The sequence below is a fragment of the Myotis myotis genome, unplaced genomic scaffold, assembly GCF_014108235.1.
Source record: "Myotis myotis isolate mMyoMyo1 unplaced genomic scaffold, mMyoMyo1.p scaffold_m19_p_5, whole genome shotgun sequence".
Lineage (NCBI taxonomy): Eukaryota > Metazoa > Chordata > Mammalia > Chiroptera > Vespertilionidae > Myotis > Myotis myotis.
This window is the reverse complement of record NW_023416357.1, coordinates 108,504,002-108,525,201: the sequence shown is the minus strand read 5'-3', so window position 1 is coordinate 108,525,201 and position 21,200 is coordinate 108,504,002. Positions and strand designations below refer to the sequence as shown.

Here is a 21,200-nt window from a genome sequence, read left to right as displayed (position 1 = left end):
TATAGGTAGTCACTTGCTGTACACCAGATCTCCAAGACCTAGTCATTACCTGGCAGTTTGACTAGCATCTCCCCACTTTTCTCACACCTCAGCCCCTGCCAACTGTTGTCCTCTCTGGTCTAGGAGTTTGGCTCGTTTAGTTCCCATGCATGAGTGAGATCATACAGCATCTGTCCACTTCACTGAGCACCAGTCTTCCAGGTTTGTTCCTGTTGTTGCAAGAGGCTCTTCCATTCTGTTTTAGAAGGAATACCATGTATATGTAGGGAGTTGATATTTTTATCTTTATCTTACTGAATTATTTTAGTGTTTCCAATAATTGTTTTTATAGATTCTCTTGTGTTTTGTTGATACACAGTTACAGCATCTGCAAGTGATTTTGCTACTTTTCATTTTCAGACTTTTTGTTTTTGGTCCAAGTGAATTGGTAGTTAATTCCAGAAAATGATAATAAAAAACAGTGGACATTTTTGTCTTGATTTTGACTTTAATGAAATGTTTCTACTTTATTTTTATTTATTTATTTTTTTAAAATTAAATCTTTATTGTTCAGATTATTACATTTGTTCCTCTTTCCCCCCCATAACTCCCCTCCTCCCAGTTCCCACCCACCCTCCACCCTCACTCCCCACCCACTGTCCTCATCCATAGGTGCACGATTTTTGTCCAGTCTCTTCCCGCATCTCCCACACCCCTTTCATCCCCAAGAATAGTCAGTCCATTCCCTTTCTATGTCTCTGATTCTATTATAATCAGCAGTTCATTCTGTTCATCAGATTATTTATTCACTTGATTCTTAGATTCACTTGTTGATAGATGCATATTTGTTGTTCATAATTTGTATCTTTACCTTTTTCTTCTTCTTCCTCTTCTTAAAGGATACCTTTCAGCATTTCATATAATACTGGTTTGGTGGTAATGAACTCCTTTAGCTTTTCCTTATCTGTGAAGCTTTTTATCTGACCTTCAATTCTGAATGCTAGCTTTGCTGGATAAAGTAAGCTTGGTTGTAGGTTCTTGGTATTCATCACTTTGAATATTTCTTGCCACTCCCTTCTGGCCTGCAAAGTTTCTGTTGAGAAATCAGCTGACAGTCGTATGGGTATGCCCTTGTAGGTAACTGAGTTTCTTTCTCTTGCTGCTTTTAAGATTCTCTCTTTGTCTTTTGCTCTTGGCATTTTAATGATGATGTGTCTTGGTGTGGTCCTCTTTGGATTCCTTTTGTTTGGGGTTCTCTGCGCTTCCTGGACTTGTAAGTCTATTTCTTTCACCAGGTGGGGGAAGTTTTCTGTCATTATTTCTTCAAATAGGTTTTCAATATCTTGCTCTCTCTCATCTTCTGGCACGCCTATAATTCTGATGTTGGTACGCTTGAAGCTGTCCCAGAGGCTCCTTACACTATCTTCGTATTTTCGGATTCTTTTTTCATTTTGCTTTTCTGGTTGGGTGTTTTTTGCTTCCTCGCATTTCAAATCTTTGACTTGATTCTTGCGCTCCTCTGGTCTGTTGTTGGGAGTCTGTATTCTTTATTTCAGTCAGTGTATGCTTAATTTCTAGTTGGTTCTTTATCACAACATCGAGGGTCTCATTAGATTTCTTGTAGATCTCATTAAGTTTATTGGCAGTTTCTAGAAAATTATTGAAAGACCTTAAAAGTGTGGTTTTGAACTCTATATCCTCCAATTCTGACATTTGTGTCCTGTTCTTTGTCTCCGCATTTTTTATGCTTTCTTGGTGCACCCCCTAGTGGTCTTTGTGTGCAGTCTTGTTGTAGCTAAGCCTTGATTGTTGTAGGTAATACTGGGGGGGATTTGACCTCCAGGCCAACTGGCTGTGAGAATCAGCTGTGTCTGCAGTGGGAGAACTTCTGTCTTCTAGGGAGGTGCTAATCTAGCCTTTGCATGAGGCTATCTGGCAAATGCCTCGGTGCAGGGCTTGGGCGGGGCGGGTCCCAGGGGATCAACAGGGCGGGCGGAGCAAGCAGTTATGGCTGCTCTCAGTCCCGTCCCCAGGGGCTCCGCCTCTCAGAGCCGAGCAACCGCTGCAAACCTTGGAAAGAAAGCTGCCCTCGAGTTCCGACCAATGCCAGACAGTCCCACTTCTCCCGTTTGAGTCTGGGTCCCTAGAGACTCGCCCAGATCTGGAGCTCAGAGTCTGAGACTCCCTCCCCATTGAAACAGACAACCGCTCCCTCACCCGCCAGCCCGCTCCGTGCGCACCTCCGCACCTTAGTATTTGACTTCCGCACTGCGCCTCCTCTGAGTCTCAGTATGGTTTTCTCTTTCCTTCTAGTTGTAGAACTTCCCCTCAGCCAGCCTTCCTGTGGTTCTGGGTGATGTCCGTTCCATCTTTTAGTTGTATTTTTGAAGTGGTTGTGCAAGGCAGCAATCTCCGGTGTTTACCTATGCCACCATCTTGGTTCCCAATGTTTCTACTTTAAATATGATACTATCTTTTGCCTTGAGGTTGCTGTTGTTTGCCTTGAGCTACATATTTTTTAAGTCCTGTTTTATTAAGAGTTTAAAAAATCGGGAATCACTATTGAATATTTCACTGGTGTTTTCAACATTGATGGAGGTGTGGTTATCCTGCCTTTTCTCCTTTGAATTCATAAACTAAAAGCACTTTTCTCATATATATATCCAGCCTTGCAGTTCTGGGTTTAGACTGGATCGTCTTGCGCATCACTGGATTGTTTTTTTTAAATTCTAAGTAAAATATGAGCATTAATGCTGGTGAATGATGTTTGGCCTGTGTTTATTTGGTGGATGTTATCTGTGTCATGTTTTGGTATTGGTGTTCTGCTGGCTTTGTAAAAACTGATTTGGAAGGTTTTTTATGCTCTCGGACAGTTTAAGTGGCACGTGGTTATCTGTTCTTGGGAAGTTCAGTAGTTTTCTCCGGTGACAGCAGCTAGGCCTATACTTTTTGAAAGGTAGCCTTTGGCAGCTTTCTCACTTTTTTCCATGCTGATTGTTCTAGTTAAATTAGACACATTTCGTCTGAAAGCTCCCATCTGTCTAAATAGAACAAGCAAGACTGACAGGCTGTTTTCTGGTAAGAACTTGGGCCTTGAGGGCCAGCCTATGTTAGAAACATGGGTAGCCCTTACTACCTGGGCCTCTCATCTGTAAAATGGGCTAATACTTATTTGGAGGTATGTTGTGAGGATTAAATAATCTGATGTATAGGGTAGTGCCCAACCGTGTCCATTTTAGCACTGGCATTTGCCACACCAGATTTATGTTATCCCATCTGTTGTTACTTCGTTTTTATTTGTGGCTTTATTGATCATATATGTTTACAGTTCTTCCGTTTGAAACATTTGTCAGTGTCCTTTAGATCTGCCTGTCAAGTGCCTTTAACAATAATGATCATAACCTGCTTTCTGATTTCAGCTCAGAGGTTGCACTTGGCATGGGTTTATGTGACTTGCTCCACAGAGACTCAAGTGCATTCTATTGGCCGGGCATGCAGTTCTCCTCTTACACAGCAGGGGGAGTGGGCTCATTCTGAAAACCCACCACCAGCTTTCCGTATGTGGTTTAAGTGCCCTGTAGGGTGTGTAGACACTAGAACCATGGCTCAGTCTGTTTCTCTCTTTAGTTCTTTCAGTATTATTCTGTTTTCATTGTCATGGGAAACTTAATCTAAATGGAAATCCATTCCAGTGTAATCCTTTCCAGCGCCTATTCTGGGTGCTCAGATAATAGGAATGTTAATAGTAGGGATTCAACAAGCAGTCTTTATGGAGGGGTGTGAGGGTCGATGGCTAAGCAGTGAATGTGCGTCATAGCTCAGTTGAAGTGCAGAAAAAGTATTTTTCTATAGAAACATTGTTCAGTTGCATTCATATAATGACATTTGAGAGCCTACTACATACCAGGCATTGCCTGGACAGTGGAAATACAAAGATATAATGAAACACATGCTTCTAGCCTTAAAACACTCACAGAATAGTACCGAAGGCAGATGTAAATAGACAGTGGAGGGTAGTCTGATAGGAAATATGACAAGGTGCTGTGGGTTTCCGTGGGAGGTGACACTGGAGCCGTGTGGTTTCTGTGAAGCGTTTTGCTTGGCAGAGGGAACAGGATGAGAAGAAGCACGAGAGCATGGACCGGGGCTGGGAAGGGCACGCTCGGCAGGAGCCAGGGCAGTCCGCAGAGACCTTCGACTTGCACTCATAAAGTGCTCAGGAAGTATTGTTGGCTAGACGGATGAATAAAGGAATACACATCAGCCCGGCTGGCGGGGCTCAGTGGTTGAGCATCGACCTGTGAACGAGGAGGTCACAGTTCAATTCCCGGTCAGAGTACTTGCCCGGGAATCGATCCCCAGTGTGGGTTGTGTAGGAGGCAGCCGATCGATGATTCTCTCATCATTGATGTCTCTATCTCCCTCTCCCTCTCCCATCCTCTCTGAAATCAGGAAAAATATATATTTTTAAAAAAAGAATGCACATTATACATATACCAGGCACTCTTAATAACATTTTATCTAGCTTACTTTATTGTAAGAACATAGTAAATATATATGTGTGTGTGTGTGTGTGTGTGTATATATATATATATATACATACTAATAAAAGGGTAATATGCTAACTAGACCAGATAGACTGGATGTCTTCCAGACATCCTTCCGGACAAAGCCACAGCAGCTGCAAGGGCCAAGGGCCGGCGGCGCAGGAGAGGCCGCAGCATGGGCCAGTCCAGTGTCACAGCCCCTTCTGCAGAGGCAGCGGGAGAGGGGGCTGTGCAGTCCCGGTCCCAGTGCTGCCCCTTCCACAGAGGCAGCCACAGAGGCAGTGGCACAGGCCTGGTCCCGGCGTCACATCTCCACAGAAGCTGGACAGGGTGCGACCTGCTGTGCCTCAACCTCCCACAGCCCCTCCCCCAGCCAGCCTGGTCCCAGATCGCTGGGGGGGGCGTGGGGGGGCGGGGCCAGCACTAAGAAGTGAGGGCCAAGCGCCTGCAGCCTCAGTGGCTGGCAGTGGCAGCAGCAGGGGGGTTATGGAAGTGGCACCTTCCCCTGATTGGCCCGATTGGGCCTAAGCTGTCAATAGGACATCCCCTGAGGGCTCCAGGACTGTAAGAGGGGGCAGGCCGAGCTGAGGGACCCCACCACCACCCCAGTGCACGAATTTTCATGCACTGGGCCTCTAGTATATATATATATACAAAATATGTGTTGGCTGTTTATGTTTTTGGTAAGGCTTTCGGTCAACAGTAGGCTATTAGTAGTTAAGTTTTGGGGAATCAAAAGTTATAAGTGTATTTTTGACTGCTCAGGGGGAGAAGTTGGTGTCCCTAAACCGTGCACTGTTTAAGGGACATCTGTGTATTACTTTTTATGCCAATTGTTTAATTTCTATTTTGATGTCTAAGATGCACACATACATGCTCACACATACACTGCACTTAATAAAACATACATACACAACATATGTATACACACAAATAAAATGTGTTTACATGCTCCCCTCTTTCCATTTTTTCTGGCATGTGTAACTAGAAAGATTGAAGATTATGGATTTATGTCATCCATAATGCAAAACGTTTTCAAAGGGATCTTAAAATATTTAAAAATTCTATCTGGGTTTTAAAAATAAGAGTACACTTATTTAATGCCATTTTAAAAGAAACACTTTAATGAAGTAAAAGCAGTAGGCTGTAACTCATATTTAGTAATGAGTGTACACTTGAAGGCACTTTAAATAAATTTTTTTGCACTGAAGTAGCCTTCAAAGAACAATCCATAACCTGTTTTCTTGGCACAACATGGACATGCGGAGTTGGCTATGGTGATCTGCTCTGAGGCTTTCTCTGTTCAGCCTTCTGCTTTGGGTGGTCTGTATTTTAGCTCCTGTGTTCTTACTCTGCTCTGTGCTAGTCTCACTCTTTGTTGGTGGCATTGTGCATACCTGGCTGAGAATGGGTGCCATGCAGTGCCCAGGCCGTAGGAAAGGAGATGAGTTTTGCTCCAAGGTACTTTGTGAGGTGATTTTTCTCCAGCTCAGATTTCCCTCCCTCCCTCCCTCCCTCCCTCCCTCCCTCCCTCCCTCCCTCCCTCCCTCCCTCCCTCCCTCCCTCCTTCCTTGCCTTCCTTTTTCCGTCCCTCCAGCTTAATCTCATTGGCCTACTACTTGTACAACCCATAGACTGTTCCTCCACTCAAGACTGAGGCATATGGTATGACTTTAGATCTTCTTCAGGGTAATGGTCATCACACACCTCATGTTGAATGAGGCAAATATAGAATGCATGGTGTAAAAACGAGCTTTCTGGAAAATGTTAGAATGCTTAGAATTCTATTTATTTATTTATTTATTTATTTATTTATTTATTTATTTATTTATACAGTGTAACATTTTTAGACTTAGAATTACGCAGCTTGACTCAGTTTAGATGATCCCAACTTTGTTGGCAACATCCAAAACTTCATAGTCAGGAGCCAGCTGAACACATGCCTTCTCTCCATCAGGCCTCACCAGGGTGTTGATCTTGACCACATGAGTGTAGAATCTTCTAGCGAGTTAGGGAAGTACGTGCAGTTTCATTGAGTTTGAGTGTTTGGTAGTTGTTGCAATTGTAGTTTCTTGTACTCCGGCATCCTTACTTGTGCCCAGTTGTCTTTTCCATTCATCTTTGTTTATGTTTTTAAAGCCCTGAAGGGTATATGTCCATTAAAACTACCATAACTTCTGAATTTTCAGTGACTTACTTGAAGGTTAAATAGTTTCTATGGTCTTTCATAGTTGTCCAGTGCTGTCCTGTTTTCATAAGTGTTGTCTTTCTCCTGCAATAGTCAATAAGCCATATTTAAGGTTATGTAATCACTGATGCCACATTGAACACAACATATAGTGCCATCGTGCATTCTGGGTCCTGAGTGTCCTTCCAGTATTTTGAAAGGCCAAGTATTTAGCAAAGTTGTGGGGACGGAAAGTTCCTTTTCTTGTTCAGATGCCATTGCCAAAGCCCTGGCTTAAGCATGTTGCAATTCCGATGCCCAGGCCTATCTGTAGGCCACTTTGCCCCTTTGCCAGCCTCACTGAGAAAGGAGTGTGAACGGGCATTATAATTATTCAGAGCGGCATCTCGGGCGGCATACCACTTCTCTGTGTATCTGCATATATACCAAAGAATGAAATGATTCCTTAGACGATATTCTCTTCTGCATGAAAACTCTTTTTAAAAGTTGATTTTTAAAAAACGCACCTCTCTCAGAAACCTGTTCCGTTTAGGAGGAAAATGCCCTTCGTAGTACATACGTTCAGTGTTCTGTATAATTTTAACTCAAATCTGAACATCTGGTCATGTGTCATGGGATCTGAGTATCGCTCTGCTGGCTGTGAACCAGCATCTTGTTGGGAAACCTGTTCACACAGGGCTTTGGCGAGACACTGGCCGAGGTGTCGGGCATTCCTCCTGCCACTCCAGCCCCGGAGCCTGAAGACACATTCAGCTTTTATTCCCATTAGCTGTGTCTTTCCAGCTGTGAGTTTCTTTCTGCCTTATTAGCAACAGATAATGTTTACGATATAGCGCGATCCACAAGTGTGTGCAGCATCGGTGCGGTGTCTCCCTCTGCATACTATACGAAGGAGCCGCGGACCCCAGCACCCTCGTCCGCACTGAAAGCATTGCCAGTAGCCACTGTGCTTCTCAGAGTCCATGTCACTGCGGGGCCTGCCGGGTCTCTGTGTGTCAGATGCCTTTGGGGTGCCTTTACCCAGACGGCTCTAAATGAGAGCTCGCTGCGTGCGAAAGCCCTCTATTGGACTCCTCCACAGGAAGCCGTGATTATCGATGGCTTATTGGCAGCTTAGTGTTTAGTCAAACATGCTGTATAATGGCATGACATCTTTTTCATACTTTATACTTACAGGTTGGTGACTTGTTCCCACATGTCTCTTACTGTAAAGTTCTTGAGCAATTTCCCGAAAAATACGCCTGGCACTCTTTTTCTGTAAATACAAATGAGAAAACAGTGCCTCTGTCTTAGGACTGGAAGTGCTGGATGTTGCACCTCCCCCCGCCCCCTCCTCCCCCCCAGCATACCTAATCCTACCATTACCTCTGATATTTTTAGTATATTAAGTTGAATTTATGGCTGAGAACTATCAAGTTTAAATCCCAGTTTATCATTTGAGATTATCATTGAGTTTCTCAACAATAGGAGACAGTAGCTATGGTTGAAAGTTACCATGATGCTCTCTGTGTCTCTTAAACTGTTTCAGATTTGAAATAGTTACAACCTGCCACAATGTAAAAGATATTTTACAAGCATTGGTCTGTACCTTTTGTGAATCTTCTTTTTCTTTGTTTCTTAGAGTGTTAAATTTTGACTGTCAAAAAGAAAAGGAGAATTTTAAGAGATATTTTATGTACTCAAAACAATTGCGGCAGATACCTCCCATAAGATTGAACTAACAATATTTAAGGCTATACAGTAAAAATTAATCATTTTCATGCCGTTTCTGAGATGCTTTTATTATATTAATAAAATAACTCAGACTGATATTGATTGTTGTATTTATAGCAACCCTGATATCACACACATAGACCCCCTCTTATAGCAGCATATGAGCAGCCAGGAGATAGGTACTCTTTCTCAAAAACTTTAGGCCTTTTAAAAATATTTTAGGGCAGCTCCTGATCTTTTTGTTAACTCTTTTTTGCTCATTCCTTTTTTAAAAAATATATATTTTTATTGATTTCAGAGAGGAAGGGAGAGGGAAAGATAGAAACATCAATGATGAGAGAATCACTGATCGGCTGCCTCCCGTACCCCCACTGGGTATCGCGCCCAGTCATGTGTCCTGACCTCCTGGCTCACTGGCCAACGCTTAACTGCTGAGCCACACTGGCCAGACCCTTTTTGCTCATTCTTAACTCCCCCTGCCCCCAGCAGACAGATAGCATATAAGGTGGTTTTGAAGAAGGGTCCTTATTCCAGTAATATAGGTTTTAAAGAGAAAACATTGGGTCCTCTGGTCAGTGACGATTGCTGGGATGAAAATGTGCTTGCTTCTCCGACTCCCCGGCAGGCGGTGCTTACTGCCGCCACTCAGGGAGCCAGTCGCGAGGGGAGCTGTTCTGAGGCTCCGCGTGGAGGGGTGGGAGTCATTTCCTTGTGATGAGAGTCAAGGCTTTGGGGTCCAGTGTAAGGCAACTGGACTTACCCTGGCAAGGATGACGAAGATCCCGAGCACCACGACCACGTAGACGGAGAGCAGAGCCAGCAGAGCCGCCAGGAGCCCCCGCAGGGCCTTGCCTGGGCCTCGCGCTCCTGGTTAATTGCAGAACAGAGACAGCCAGTCAGTGGGAACTTACTACTGTGAGTGCACATGTAAGGCTCAACTGAAGCTACATTTTAGAGGTAAAACACACACTCCGCTTGGCAATTCATAAAAATGTATTTATGGTCTCTTGATTTTAAAGACATTCAAGTATATGCTATAGTGAAAGCCAGTTCATCAGTTTTTTAAATGTATTATGCTGAAAATGTTACTTGTTTTTAAAACTAAGAAGTTTTAAAATCCAATTGTCACAAAGGTAAGAATCACTTTTTATATAAAGTGTTATTTAAAGTTAGATATTTCAAGACAGTTAGTTCAAGGGCATGGGAGGCTGCTCTTGGTGGAGACGGTGAGCAGTGTCTGGGATCTGTCTGTGGGTGGAGATGTGTCCCTGTGCTTGTCAGCGCTGTGGCCTCGAGCTGTTGAGAACGCTAGCCGACCAGCGCCATCTGGGAAGGGCCCGCCAGCCGGGCGTGGCGGCTGCAGTGCATGTTACACTCTTAGACGGCAGCTGCTGTTCCATGCCCCTTCTTGCTCATGAAGTCTTGGAAGGAGAATTATTAAGTCCACTTTCACATTCTGAATGCTCCCTGCTTGCAGGAAGTGTGCTGGGCTCTCGGTAGGGGCGGGGTCATATGCTGCCTTCAAGTACTTGATTATTTGAAGTGTAAAATACAATTTGATTTGTAATCATTATCTGAATAACCTGTACTTTTCAATTACATACCTATAGATGCTTATCCTGTGAACTCGGTTTATACAATGTATATTTTTGTTCTGAAACTAACAAATTAACCATAGCGGGAAAACTTTTAAAAAATGTTCCAAGTGCTAAATTAGGAGTTCTACGGAGAAGATAGGAATTTTTCATGTCTGTATTAGCAATACTTTCATTTCTGCTCCTAAAACGAGAATTTCTCTTCATACAAGCTTGCATTTTTCTATGGCTGCTGTTTTTACAGAGGACCAATGCAGTGAGCTGTACAAATCTCAAGTCGTGTGTTTGTTCTCATGTCTGTAGCTAACATTTATTGAGGACTTGCTATAAGCTAGGCACCGATAAAAATGCTCTTTGCACATTAGTTCATTTACAATTTATCTTACAGGTGAGAGTGAAGTAAGGCTAGGTGGCAGTGGGATGCCCAGAGCCCACGAGGACACCCTAGTAATGAACAGCAGGATGCAGAGGGGAGCGGGCCTGCCGAGTCCTGTGCAAGTGCACTGTGGCTGGTGCACACCGAGTCCATGTTTCCATGCTCTCAGCGCCCATCGCACCGGAGCCATTTTTAAGGGAAGAGATGGGGTCTGGGAGTTACTGCCCCTCTCTTTTCCCATCATGTGAAGCTCTATCCCTAAGTTTAAAAATTTTATTTCTTAAATATAGGACTTGGCTAGGGTCAGTGTCTTCACTTGAATGAGGAAATTGTCGTGGGTTTTAACAAATCTCAAGAGCCAGAGCCCCACTAGCCCCTTCCTCTTCTGTGCACACAGAATGGCAGGGTCAGGGACATCCTTTGGCTTCTCCCCAAATTTGTATTTATTCTCCATTATGCATATTTTTTCTGGGTCCAATTTATCAATCACTTATGCGCCCCTGCAGTGCTTTGTTCTAGATCAGTGGTTCTCACCTTCTGGCCCTTTAAATACAGTTCCTCATGTTGTGACCCAACCATAAAATTATTTTCGTTGCTACTTCATAACTGTAATGTTGCTACTGTTATGAATCATAATGTAAATATCTGATATGCAGGATGGTCTTAGACAACCCCTGTGAAAGGGTCGTTCGACCGCCAAAGGGATCGCGACCCACAGGTTGAGAACCACTGCTCTAGATGGTGTGATATCGGGCCAGTTCCTGAGAAAGGGGGGGTTAGCATGGCATGGGATGCTCCACCACCCACCATCACACAAGAAAGGTCACCCTCACTAGTGACATCTGGGTGTGGGGAGAGGGCGGAGTGCCGACATACCGCCGACTGTGGAGGCTGGAGAGGGGCTCCCAGGGGTTTTCTAACCAAACCGTGTGCTGGCCTTCCCTGGCCAGGGAACTAAGTCGGCAGAGCTGTGGTGCGCTCCGAGTGTAAGGTGGGCAGTGTGTTTCAAGGCCGCGCAGCGTGCGGTGCGCTGGAGCACAGCCGTGACCACTGACCTCTCACCACCAGCACGGTCCCCGCTCCGACCTGCTTGGCCCTTGGGTCCTCTGAGCTGGGCGAGGCGAGTCCACAGATGTATATGGCACTGTCATTGGGCGTCAGCTGGTTGACTGTGAGGGAGACCTGGTTCTGTGCCAGGGCCTTCCTCACTGTAAACTTGTCGGCCTCACTTGTGCACCCGTCCACGCAGAGGGTCTCCGTCCAGTGAGCCCCGTAGCGGAACCACAGGCTGCTGGGGAGCTCGGGGGGGCAGCCCGTCGTGGAGAAGGAGCAGGGCACGGTCACCGCCCCTTCCGCGTAGTCCACTTCGAGGACAGGCGGCTGCGAGACGGACACGGTGCAGCCGCCCGCGGCACCTGGAGGAAGACAGCGCTGCTTGGACCTCGCTGACACTTGTGGGCCAGAGAGCCCACCTTTCTTTTTCTTACCTTACGCTCAGCACCAACGACTGAACAAATAAGACACCAGTGCCCTCACTTTGCCTTACTCCCCATGTTTCCTGGCCTGACCTGGTTCACAGCGACGTCTGCTTACTTGGGAACAGCCCCAGAGAAGTTCCAGTGGCGTCGGCCCTGCCCGATCAGGAGGTCGGGGTCCCCGTGGTCACACCCGACAGACTGACTGACCAGCTGCCCTGGGACCTCAGAGCCTGCTTCCCCATCCATATCCTAGCCTCGCAGGACTGTCGCGTCCAGTGTGGTGCTGGGATCAGAGCCCCTCATGCAGGTGCTGCTGCCATGACAGAGCCACGTGAGCAGGAGGCATTTGGGGTTTTGCCCTGTGGGGGTGGGATTGCTAGGAATTCGTGGGCCTTCACATTGCCCCTCTGTGAGCTGGGTTGTCCCTGTGGGCAACATTGTGAAAGGCGAGAAGCACACCTGGGGCAATGCTGCCCTGGCTCGGGTGCTGAGCAGAGGCCTAACGAGCCAGGCCTGCCTGGCCCAGCAAGTTTGGCTTCGCCCTGGCCGCCGTGCTGCTCGGATGGAAACACTGGGACAACAGGCACAGACTGGAGGGGGGTCCTGGCTCTGCCTGCTCTCTGGTGTGGCTCAGCTACTCACTAGCAGAACGGGGGGTAGCGTTCTGCCCCTCAGGGGCGAGTGAGACCCTTGATGCAGAAGGATGTTTACTTGCTTGCCCATGGAAGTATTTAAGAAAAGCAAGATATTGCTGCCGCCGCCGCCACTGTTCCTGCTTCTGCGCCATTTTAGAGACTATCGTGGGCGTCCAGTGGGTGCTAGCAGGCTGGACTGGACACCCGGCCGTGCTGGCCACCTGCGTGCTGCTTCCCCGTCATGCAGGGTGGCCCTGCCTCCACCTTACCCGGCGGGTGAAGCTGGGAAGCCATCAGGGGTTTATAAATGGAGATTCTGCCCACAGCCCGTGGGGGGCGTGAGCTCTGCCTGGAGTAGTATTGGCTGAGACACATTCTAGTTATTTTGGCCTGTTTTTAGTCTGACTTCTGCCTGGTTGTATGTTTCTAAATGGTCTGTGTCTGCAAATGAAATGGAAGAGAGACCAGCTGGTCTGGTGCTCGAGGTCCGGACGGGCCTGGTTCACTTGCACTTTATTACAGGCCTGGTTGTGAGGCAAAGCTGTTCTCGCCGCTTTTTAAGTTTAGTGTTTGTACAATTTGAGATGAGCCGGGAGCTTTTAAGTGACCTCTTAAACGTGAGCCACATGAGAGGGTCAGGCCACCCCGAGCACCCGCTGGCACGGCCAGGCTGCACAGGCTCAGCAGCGGCGCGCAGGCCTCCTGCCCACACGTCACCTTGACGCTAGAGAACACTGATCATTTTATCTTGGAGGCTTTGAATTTGACTTGGGCCTGTTGCAATGTAACAGATTAACAAAGTGTCTCAGTTCCAAGTCCTTTGTGGGAAGGAATTCTTAAAAGAGAAGCTGGCTTTTTTTTGGTTTGTAAATCCTAACCCGCCCTAGCTGGTTTGGCTCAGTGGATAGAGCATCAGCCTACGGACTGAAGGGTCCCGGGTTCGATTCCAGTCAAGGGCACATGCTTGGATTTCCCCCTCAATCCCCAGTGAGGGGGCATGCAGGAGGCAGCTGATCAGTGATTCTCATCATTGATGTTTCTTCCTTCCTCTCTGAAATCCATAAAAATACATTTAAAAAAAAATCCTAACCTGAGGATATTTTTGCTATTGAGTTTTAGAGAAAGTGGAAGGGAGGAGTAGGTAGGGAGAGGGAAAGGGAGGAAAGGAGAGAAAGAGGAAAGAGAGAGAGAGTGAACCATCAGTGTGAGAGAGAGACATCGATTGCTTGCCTCCCACACATGCCCGACAGGGCCAAGGATCGAACCTGCAACTCAGGTACATGCCCTTGACCGGGCATTGACCCCGAGGCCCTTCTATGCACAGTTTGACACTCTAACCACTGAGCAAGAGACCAGGGCCAGAGAAGCCAGCTTTTAACACTTTCCTTGGAGAACTAATGCCCAGGATAAAAGAACTATTTGCAGTTCTGGAGTTTTATATCTCCGCCTATTTCCAGTTCTGCAAAATGAGTCTGCGTGAGAGCACATCAGTGGTAGGGTTTCCGGAGTTGTCAGAGCAGACTTGTGAGGAAACTTCTGTTTCTTCATGTCCCAGTTAAGCAACAGCTCCAAAAAAAGAGAAGCTGGGATGATGTGCCACACACAGCCTGCTCCTTTAAGAGCTCTCATGTTCTGTAGGATATTTTAAACGTAGTACCCTCTGAAAGGGTTGAAAGTTTATCTCCTTGGTGGAGGGAATTTAAAAAGGTTATTTTACTATTTTTAAAAACAAAACTAGAAAATAAGTTAAAAACGAATTTTTGAAAAGGAGAAAGCCCCTCAGGGACAGCTTTGAGCATGCGGAATAGCAGCTGGCACAGCGAGCTCCCTGGCCGCGCCACCTGCGCCCACTCCCCCTTAGGCAGCTCCCAGGCACTGTCCGCACCCCTTCAGGGAGCATCGTTAAAAGAGCAGGGTTCTACTTTACAGTCACACCAGTTACAAGCTGATAGACATAAGGTGCACCTCATAGAAAAAATAGGATATTGAAAGTGGAAGTGAGAAATCACCCATAGAGTCCTTTAACCCAAAATAACCACTGTTAACATTTTTATATTTATTTTTAACAGGTGAAAAAAGTTAATTTTAAGAGCTTTTGCTGCCTTCTCTGCCCTATAACCCAAACTTTGTGGGCAGAACTGAGATCATTATATCAGGACTATGATGAGATGATTAGAACTGTGAGGTGGGAACCACTTTCTTTCATGGTTGAAAACAGCAGCAGCAGAATTTAAACTCAGTTCTGTGACAGGGTGGTTATTCTCGGGAAAGGAGCTGAAGCAGTCCGCCCCCCTCCCCCCCCCCCGCCCCGGTAGTCCCTCTCTTTTATAGAGATTCAGCTTTTCAGAAGCACCGTTCTGTGAAGACATTCAGGGCTGTGCTCAGCGCTCACTGTCACCCTGTGGGGTTGGGAGCCCTGTCCCTGAGCTGTAGGACTAGCTCACCCTTTGGTGCGGTGCTCTCTGTAAAGCAGCTAATAGCAAAGGGAAGTTTCCAGTGCGAATATGAAACGTTCTCAGCGATTCTCTTATCACCATTTCCCCCGGGAAAAGGAAACTTACCACTTTAGACAATTTCTGTAATGTTACACATTTTAAAATTATTTTGTAGGGGCTTAAAATATAAATATAAATGCATTAGGCAAAAAATAGCAATTGATTTAAGTCAAGTGGAGGAGAAAAAGCGGCTTACCGACACAGCACAGAAGCAGACTGACTTCCAGGCCGAGGAGGGCCCTGGCCGCGTCCACAGCCTCCATCTCTGTGTGTGTGTGGGGTGGGGGCGTGTATTTGAAGAGAGTTGCCCTTTTTTCCTCTTTTTAGAAGGAAGAACTGAAGAGAGGAACTCTTATTAAGGAACCATAATCAGGAACTTTTTGAAATTCTGTAAATATTGTTTGTAATGCAGTTTCGCCATTTGAAGTTGAGACTTTAGCCTAGAGCACATGTCTAGGTGTTCATATGACACATTTGTCTTGGCTTTTCGCAAAGCCTCTTTGGCTCTAGATGGTGTGAGTGAGACTTGATTTGTGGGTATTCCCGGGAAGGAGTATTACTTAAATGTCCAGCGCAGTCCCTTTGCCGGTCTTGGGAGTCACCGCTGGAATCGCCACAGAGAGATCAGTGAACAGTAAACGCATCTCAGCATAATGAACAACACGCTGTGCCAGTAAGTAGCTGAGCCCAGTTGTGTGGCCCCTTTTGAACGTGTCAGTGAAGCAGGTGTGTGGGACCTGTCGTCCGTCCCTCCCGCCCTGCTCCCTGCCCCCTCCGTGCTCAGGCCTTTCTAAACAGCAGAAATGGACTCTGCTGACGTAAGCAAAAGGGAACTTAAGGAAAGGATGGAGGGGGTCACAGAGCCACTGAGAAGACGGCAGAATCGCATGTTGGCTGCAGCCAAGAAAAATGCCCCGGTCACTCCATCAAGCTGATCTGAAGCCCACACCACCGCCAAGCACCTGCCAGTGCTGCCCCAGCCTTGGCGCCCTGCCACTGCTCCCCCCCCCCCCCCAGGAGGCTCCGCCCTCACTCCTGGGGCACCAGCTCTTCCTGCCAGGGCTCAGCCAGTGTGTCTGAGCTCAAAGGCAGGAGAGGGTGTCCTGTGACGTCTTCCCACTGCAGGGCTTGTGCTCTTGGCACTGACAGTGACAGAGTTTCCCGTTGACAGCACGTTATTCCAGCTGAATTTAGTAACACTTAATTTTTGTGTGTTTATTTTACAATATCATAGTATCTACAAGCACCTGAATTTACATTGTGTGTGTCTCTCTCTCTAGTCGATGCTTGGTATGTATGTGAACCTGAAGACACCCCCCCACCCCCCGTGTTGCTCAGATGAGGTGGTTGACATGGTGTCAGTGCAGGGAATGCGGGACGCATCCGTTCTCGCTGTCTCTGGTCCTGGAGCTTTAATTTATAAGGTTGTTTTGAAAAGTTAGGGAATGGCCCTAGCTGGTTTGGCTCAGTAGATAGAGCGTTGGTTGGCCTGCAGACTGAAGGGTCCCAGGTTTGATTCCGGTCAGGGGCACATGCCCAGGTTGTGGGCTCAATGCTCAGGTTGTGGGCTTGATCCCCAGTTGGGTGCATGCAGGAGGCCGCCAGTCAATGATTCTCTCTCATCATTGATGTTTCTATCTCTCCCTCTCTCTTCCTCTCTGAAATCAATAAAATATATATATATATATATATGTATATATATATATATATATATATATTTTTTTTTAAAGAAAAGTTAGTGGATCAACTTCCCTTGAAAAGCACACTAATTATTTATTTTTATAAATTAAAATCCTGTATTAACCTAGTTTTATTTTCAGCCTTATAAACTTCTCTAATTAATTTGTTGCATAAGTTTACTACAGCAGTGGTGTTTTCTTGTATTTATCCAAAACCCTCCTTCCAGTATCATGTGTTGCTCCTGCCTCAGTTTTCCAGTATTTAGTGAACTTTGGGGCAGAACCCGACGCACCTGCCTGCTCTGGCGCTCACTGGCCTTGCAAGCTGGGCTCCTCCCCTTTTTCAGTCTGCCCCTTGTCTCTGTCCCCTACCTCAGGAGCCTGGGAGGGAGTCAGCAGAGCACCCAGCGCTTGGCACACTCGTCCCTCCTCCCCCCTTCAAACAACTCGTTTGTTCAAGAATTTAACTTAATGTTTTATTTGTTTTAGTAGGTGGCAAGTGGGAAAAGCCATCAGAAATTTTGGAAATCAAGGGACAGAACTGGGAAGAGCAAGTGAACAGTCTGCCTGAAGTTTTCGGGAAAGCGGGTTTTGCGATCGAGGCTTTCACCAGACTGCCGTACCTGTGTGAAGGGGACATGTACAACGACTACTACGTCCTGGACGACGCTGTCTTTGTTCTCAGACCCGTGTGACCGAAGAGCGTCTGCATTCTCCACCACGCGGGGAGGAGCTGGGGGCTGTCGGGCTAAAGATCATGTAGGAATTTAAAAAGCCAAAATACTAATTATTTCTTTGTAGTGTGTAAAAGGAATGTTTTTTTAAAAAAACAACCCAACTCTTTGATGATTTTATCAGCTCTTACTCAGTATGCAGGTCTCACTCCAATTACAGGAGATATTTTTTATACTTCATTGCAGTGGGGACTCCTTGCCAGTCCTAGCAATAGTCATGCCTTCTCATGGGAACAGCACATGCGGATTGTTTCCAGTGAAGTGAGGGCTGGCAATGAAGGTGTCCTTCAGCTGCAGATACTGGGTATAAGGTATAGCCACTGGCACTCTGTCCTGTTTAGACATCTTTCTGTCCTTATTCAAGAAGCTGTTTTAATCATGCTAATAAACTCTTTTGGAGATGACTTCAGTATCAGGTTTGAGTTCATGAAAGGCTCCCAGCACCTTGCACTGCTTTGACTTCAGGGACACCCCACTAGTCACGTTTATGTGGAAGATGCAGCTGCAGGAAGGCCCGTGCGGGGCGGGGGGCTGTGAATTGTGAACACGGAGGCAGTCAGACCAGCCCTCAAGAGAGCCACCTCACTGGGATACAGTACTTCAGGGACTACCACCCACTCTCCAATTCACGTTGCTTTGGGGAATGCAAAACACTGGCTCAGCCTTTGTGGTAGCTAACGTCCTACACTCAGAACTTTGTGTTTCTGGACAATCTCAGGTTCTCAGAACTGAAACATTCAGTTATGTCTACCAAAAAAACAGAACCTAAAGATGTTTTAATTCCACTTCTTCCCCTACACTTGTATACCTCTTTCCCAGGACTTGGTTCATCCTGAAATCCTCCCCTGAATTTATTAGTTGCCAAGCATATGGGTTGATGAAGACTGTGTCGGACTCGTGCATTCTAGGATCTGTGAGTGCCTCCACCACATACCCAGACATGTTGCAATGCAGGAACTCACTAGCTGGTCAGTAACCATTGTGGATATTCCAAAGAGCAGAGCACTTAACCCAGAATCTAATATCTCAGTAATCGCAGAGATGCCGATCTGAGATTGATGTTTATAAACAATATGTTATTGTTACAACTTCATTTCTTTTCCCAGCCAGGTGTTTCACTAAATATTCCCCTTTATATGCTCATAGAAGTCATCAAATCAACACGTTTACTGCAACACCTGGGTGTAAAGGCGCATTGAAGCCTTGAGAAGAATAGCTTCGTTATCCATTAGGAGCGGCACTCCACCTCCTCACGCCCGTGTCTCCCGCTGTCATGGTGTAGTCACAATAAGAGTTGGGTTATGTGATTTATGCAAAATTGTTGGTACGTTCTAAAGCTTTTTTCCAGGAATTCAAATAAGCGAAGTGCAAATACTTAGCACCCTAGACTGTAAAGATAGAAGGCGGAAATGAGTAAACAGTGTAGTTCTTGTGCAGTGGAGCTTTGCTTCTTTATGAACTGTCTGTCATTACCAGGGGTTGCTATTAGACTGTTGAGCAAGAGTGCAAGAGTGATAGATGTTCAAAGAGGCGGTTGCCTCGGTGTTTCATAACTTTGAAATCGAGGCTTAATTTGATGGTCTGTTCAAAACAAAACTCATTTGTTACTCAAAAAAGCAGAGAAAGCACAAACATTTATGCATTTTGAAGATAAAAATCGTTTCTTAAAATTAGATTCTCTGAAGACCTAATTATCTTTGATGTTTTGTGGTGAAAATTTACACCAGCAAATCTCACAGCTCCTGGCTGGTCTCTGAAGCCTGGTGGTGTGCCATTTCGCTAGATGGCGCTGTTGCTCACTCAGTGTCAATGGCTTTTTTTTCCCTTCCCTAAATGGAATCATGTTTTTTCCCCCCCAAAGTACAATAAAGCTGCCTTCTTGTCTGCACCATTCTTTGTGTAAGTGCCTCATATCAAGTTCAGGTTGTGCTAGAGAAATTGAGAGCTCTATTTGTGGTCAAAGCAGGCTAACTATCTGACCTTAGGTCGTGGAGGAGGGAAATGCAAGCTGCACCTGTGAGCCCTAGCCCCTGGCACCTGCGGCTGCAGCTCCTCGCACCTGCGGCTGTAGCCCCTCGATGCTCAGACTGCTGGCTTTGGAGAAGGGAAGGAAAGGAGAGACAATGTCCTTAGTCATTTCTCCCTTGGGCAGAGTAGGTAAAAGCGACAGTGTATTTCCTACGCGTCTATAAGTCATATCAGCTTTTACATAGTTGGCCTGTAATAGAAGAGAAGCTGGCTGGGAAAGAAAACCTCAGTGTTTCATGTTGTCTTTCTGAGTAAAGCTTTGTTTTCACTTCGTTCTGAGCCTAGTATTTAAATACACTCGGAATAAAGCAAGAAGTTTCTACCAGTTGCTTCCCACGACTTGGTGACTGATGAAGTTTCGTGGTCTTTTTCCTCCAACTGCAGCACATTGAACCTGGGCTTCCAGTGGCTAAAGTGACCCACACGTGTGTGCAGGTGCCTGTATGCTCCCAGACAAGCTTACATTCTGTGCACCCTGTGGAAGCGGGAAGATGGACCGCGAGCCAAGGCCGGATGGTCTGAGTGGTACTGCCTGGGTTCATTATTGACTCCAAAGAGGATGCTCACAAACTTACAATTGACTTCCCAAAGATGTAAAATCATCCACTGGCTGAAGGAAGTTTACACTGTATCCACAATAAGAAACCTGTGTGATCTAAGTGGAAAAAGGCACCCAGATCATTAAGGAACTAGTACTGCAATACAAAATTCAACAACCTGCCTTTTGCAATTAGTGGATCATGAGATAATAGCTAGGCAACAGTGAACAGTACAATAAAAATAAAACTCCACACCTGTAGCTATCTATGGGTGTTCCTATTTTGCTGCTTGCTTAGTCAATTTTAATATATTTGTGTTGTGTTTGTCTTCTATGTAGGAATTCTAACTTTTTAAAGTTGCTTGCTTTTTAAAACTCATTTTAAAATAAACTTTTATTTTGGAATAATGTTAGTTTAGAGAAATCTTGCAAAGATAGTACAACCAGTCCCTGTATCCCCTTTATCTAGTTTCCCTAATGTTAACATCTTAGTGGTCATGGTATATATATGTCAAAACTAAGAAATTAGCTTTGGTACATTAGTATTAAGTACACTACAAGCTATTGGCCCATTTTTTCGCTAATAAACTTTTCTGTTTTAGGCAATTCAGGATACCATATTTAATTGCTCACTTTAAAAAATTTATTATTGATTTTAGAGAGAGAGGAAGGAAGAGAGAAATGTCAATGTGGGAGGGTAACATCAATTGGCTGCCTCTTGTATGACCCCCTACTGGGGATTGAGCCTGCTACCTGGGCCATGCCCTGACTAGGAATCGAACTGTGACCTCTCAGAGCATAGAATTGTTAGTTTACTGACACAGTACCATGATTTGTTTTTCTTCCAATTTTTTATTGAAGTAAAATACACATAAAAATTACCATCTTAGCCATTTCCAGGTGTATAGTTCAGTGGTACTTAGGACATCCAGTGTGCCGCCATCACCATTTCATCTCAAAGGCCTGAAACTCCCCACTAAATACAGCTCCCTTCCTCCTTCCTTCCTCCCTCCCTCCCTTCCTTCCTTCCTTCCTTCCTTCCTTCCTTCCTTCCTTCCTTCCTTCCTTCCTTCCGTTAATCCTCACGAGAGGGTATTTTTTTCCATGATTTTAGAGAAAGTAGAAGGAAGTAGGAGAGACAGACGGAAACATCGATATGAGAGTGACATTGACTGATTGCCTCCTGCATGTGCCCCAACTGGGCCTGGGGATTGA

At 45.8% G+C, this 21,200-nt stretch overlaps 2 protein-coding genes across 6 annotated transcripts in view; one reads left to right on the top strand and one right to left on the bottom strand.

Annotated features, from left to right (window-relative positions):
• The window catches only part of METTL9 (methyltransferase like 9), a 49,369-nt gene extending 29,099 nt beyond the window's left edge, over nt 1-20,270 (top strand). For 2 of the 5 annotated variants that reach the window (XM_036307970.1, XM_036307968.1), the window contains exon 5: nt 17,175-17,823. In XM_036307970.1, coding sequence (XP_036163863.1) covers nt 17,175-17,380 — 206 coding nt within the window. In that variant the 3' untranslated portion in view covers nt 17,381-17,823. Of the gene's footprint in view, nt 1-17,174; nt 17,824-18,238; nt 18,388-18,565; nt 18,744-19,831 lie in introns of those variants that run through there. The other 3 variants (XR_004967368.1, XR_004967367.1, XM_036307969.1) reach the window with 3 other exon arrangements.
• Nucleotides 6,586-15,314, bottom strand: IGSF6 (immunoglobulin superfamily member 6). The gene is made up of 6 exons (XM_036307971.1): nt 15,203-15,314; nt 11,454-11,813; nt 9,188-9,294; nt 8,303-8,350; nt 7,889-7,969; nt 6,586-6,798 (listed from the first exon to the last, which is right to left on the bottom strand). The coding sequence occupies exons 1-6, from the start codon at nt 15,267-15,269 to the stop codon at nt 6,742-6,744; spliced, it is 720 nt and encodes a 239-aa protein (XP_036163864.1). The 5' UTR covers nt 15,270-15,314; the 3' UTR covers nt 6,586-6,741.
• Nucleotides 20,271-21,200: the final 930 nt, after the last annotated feature.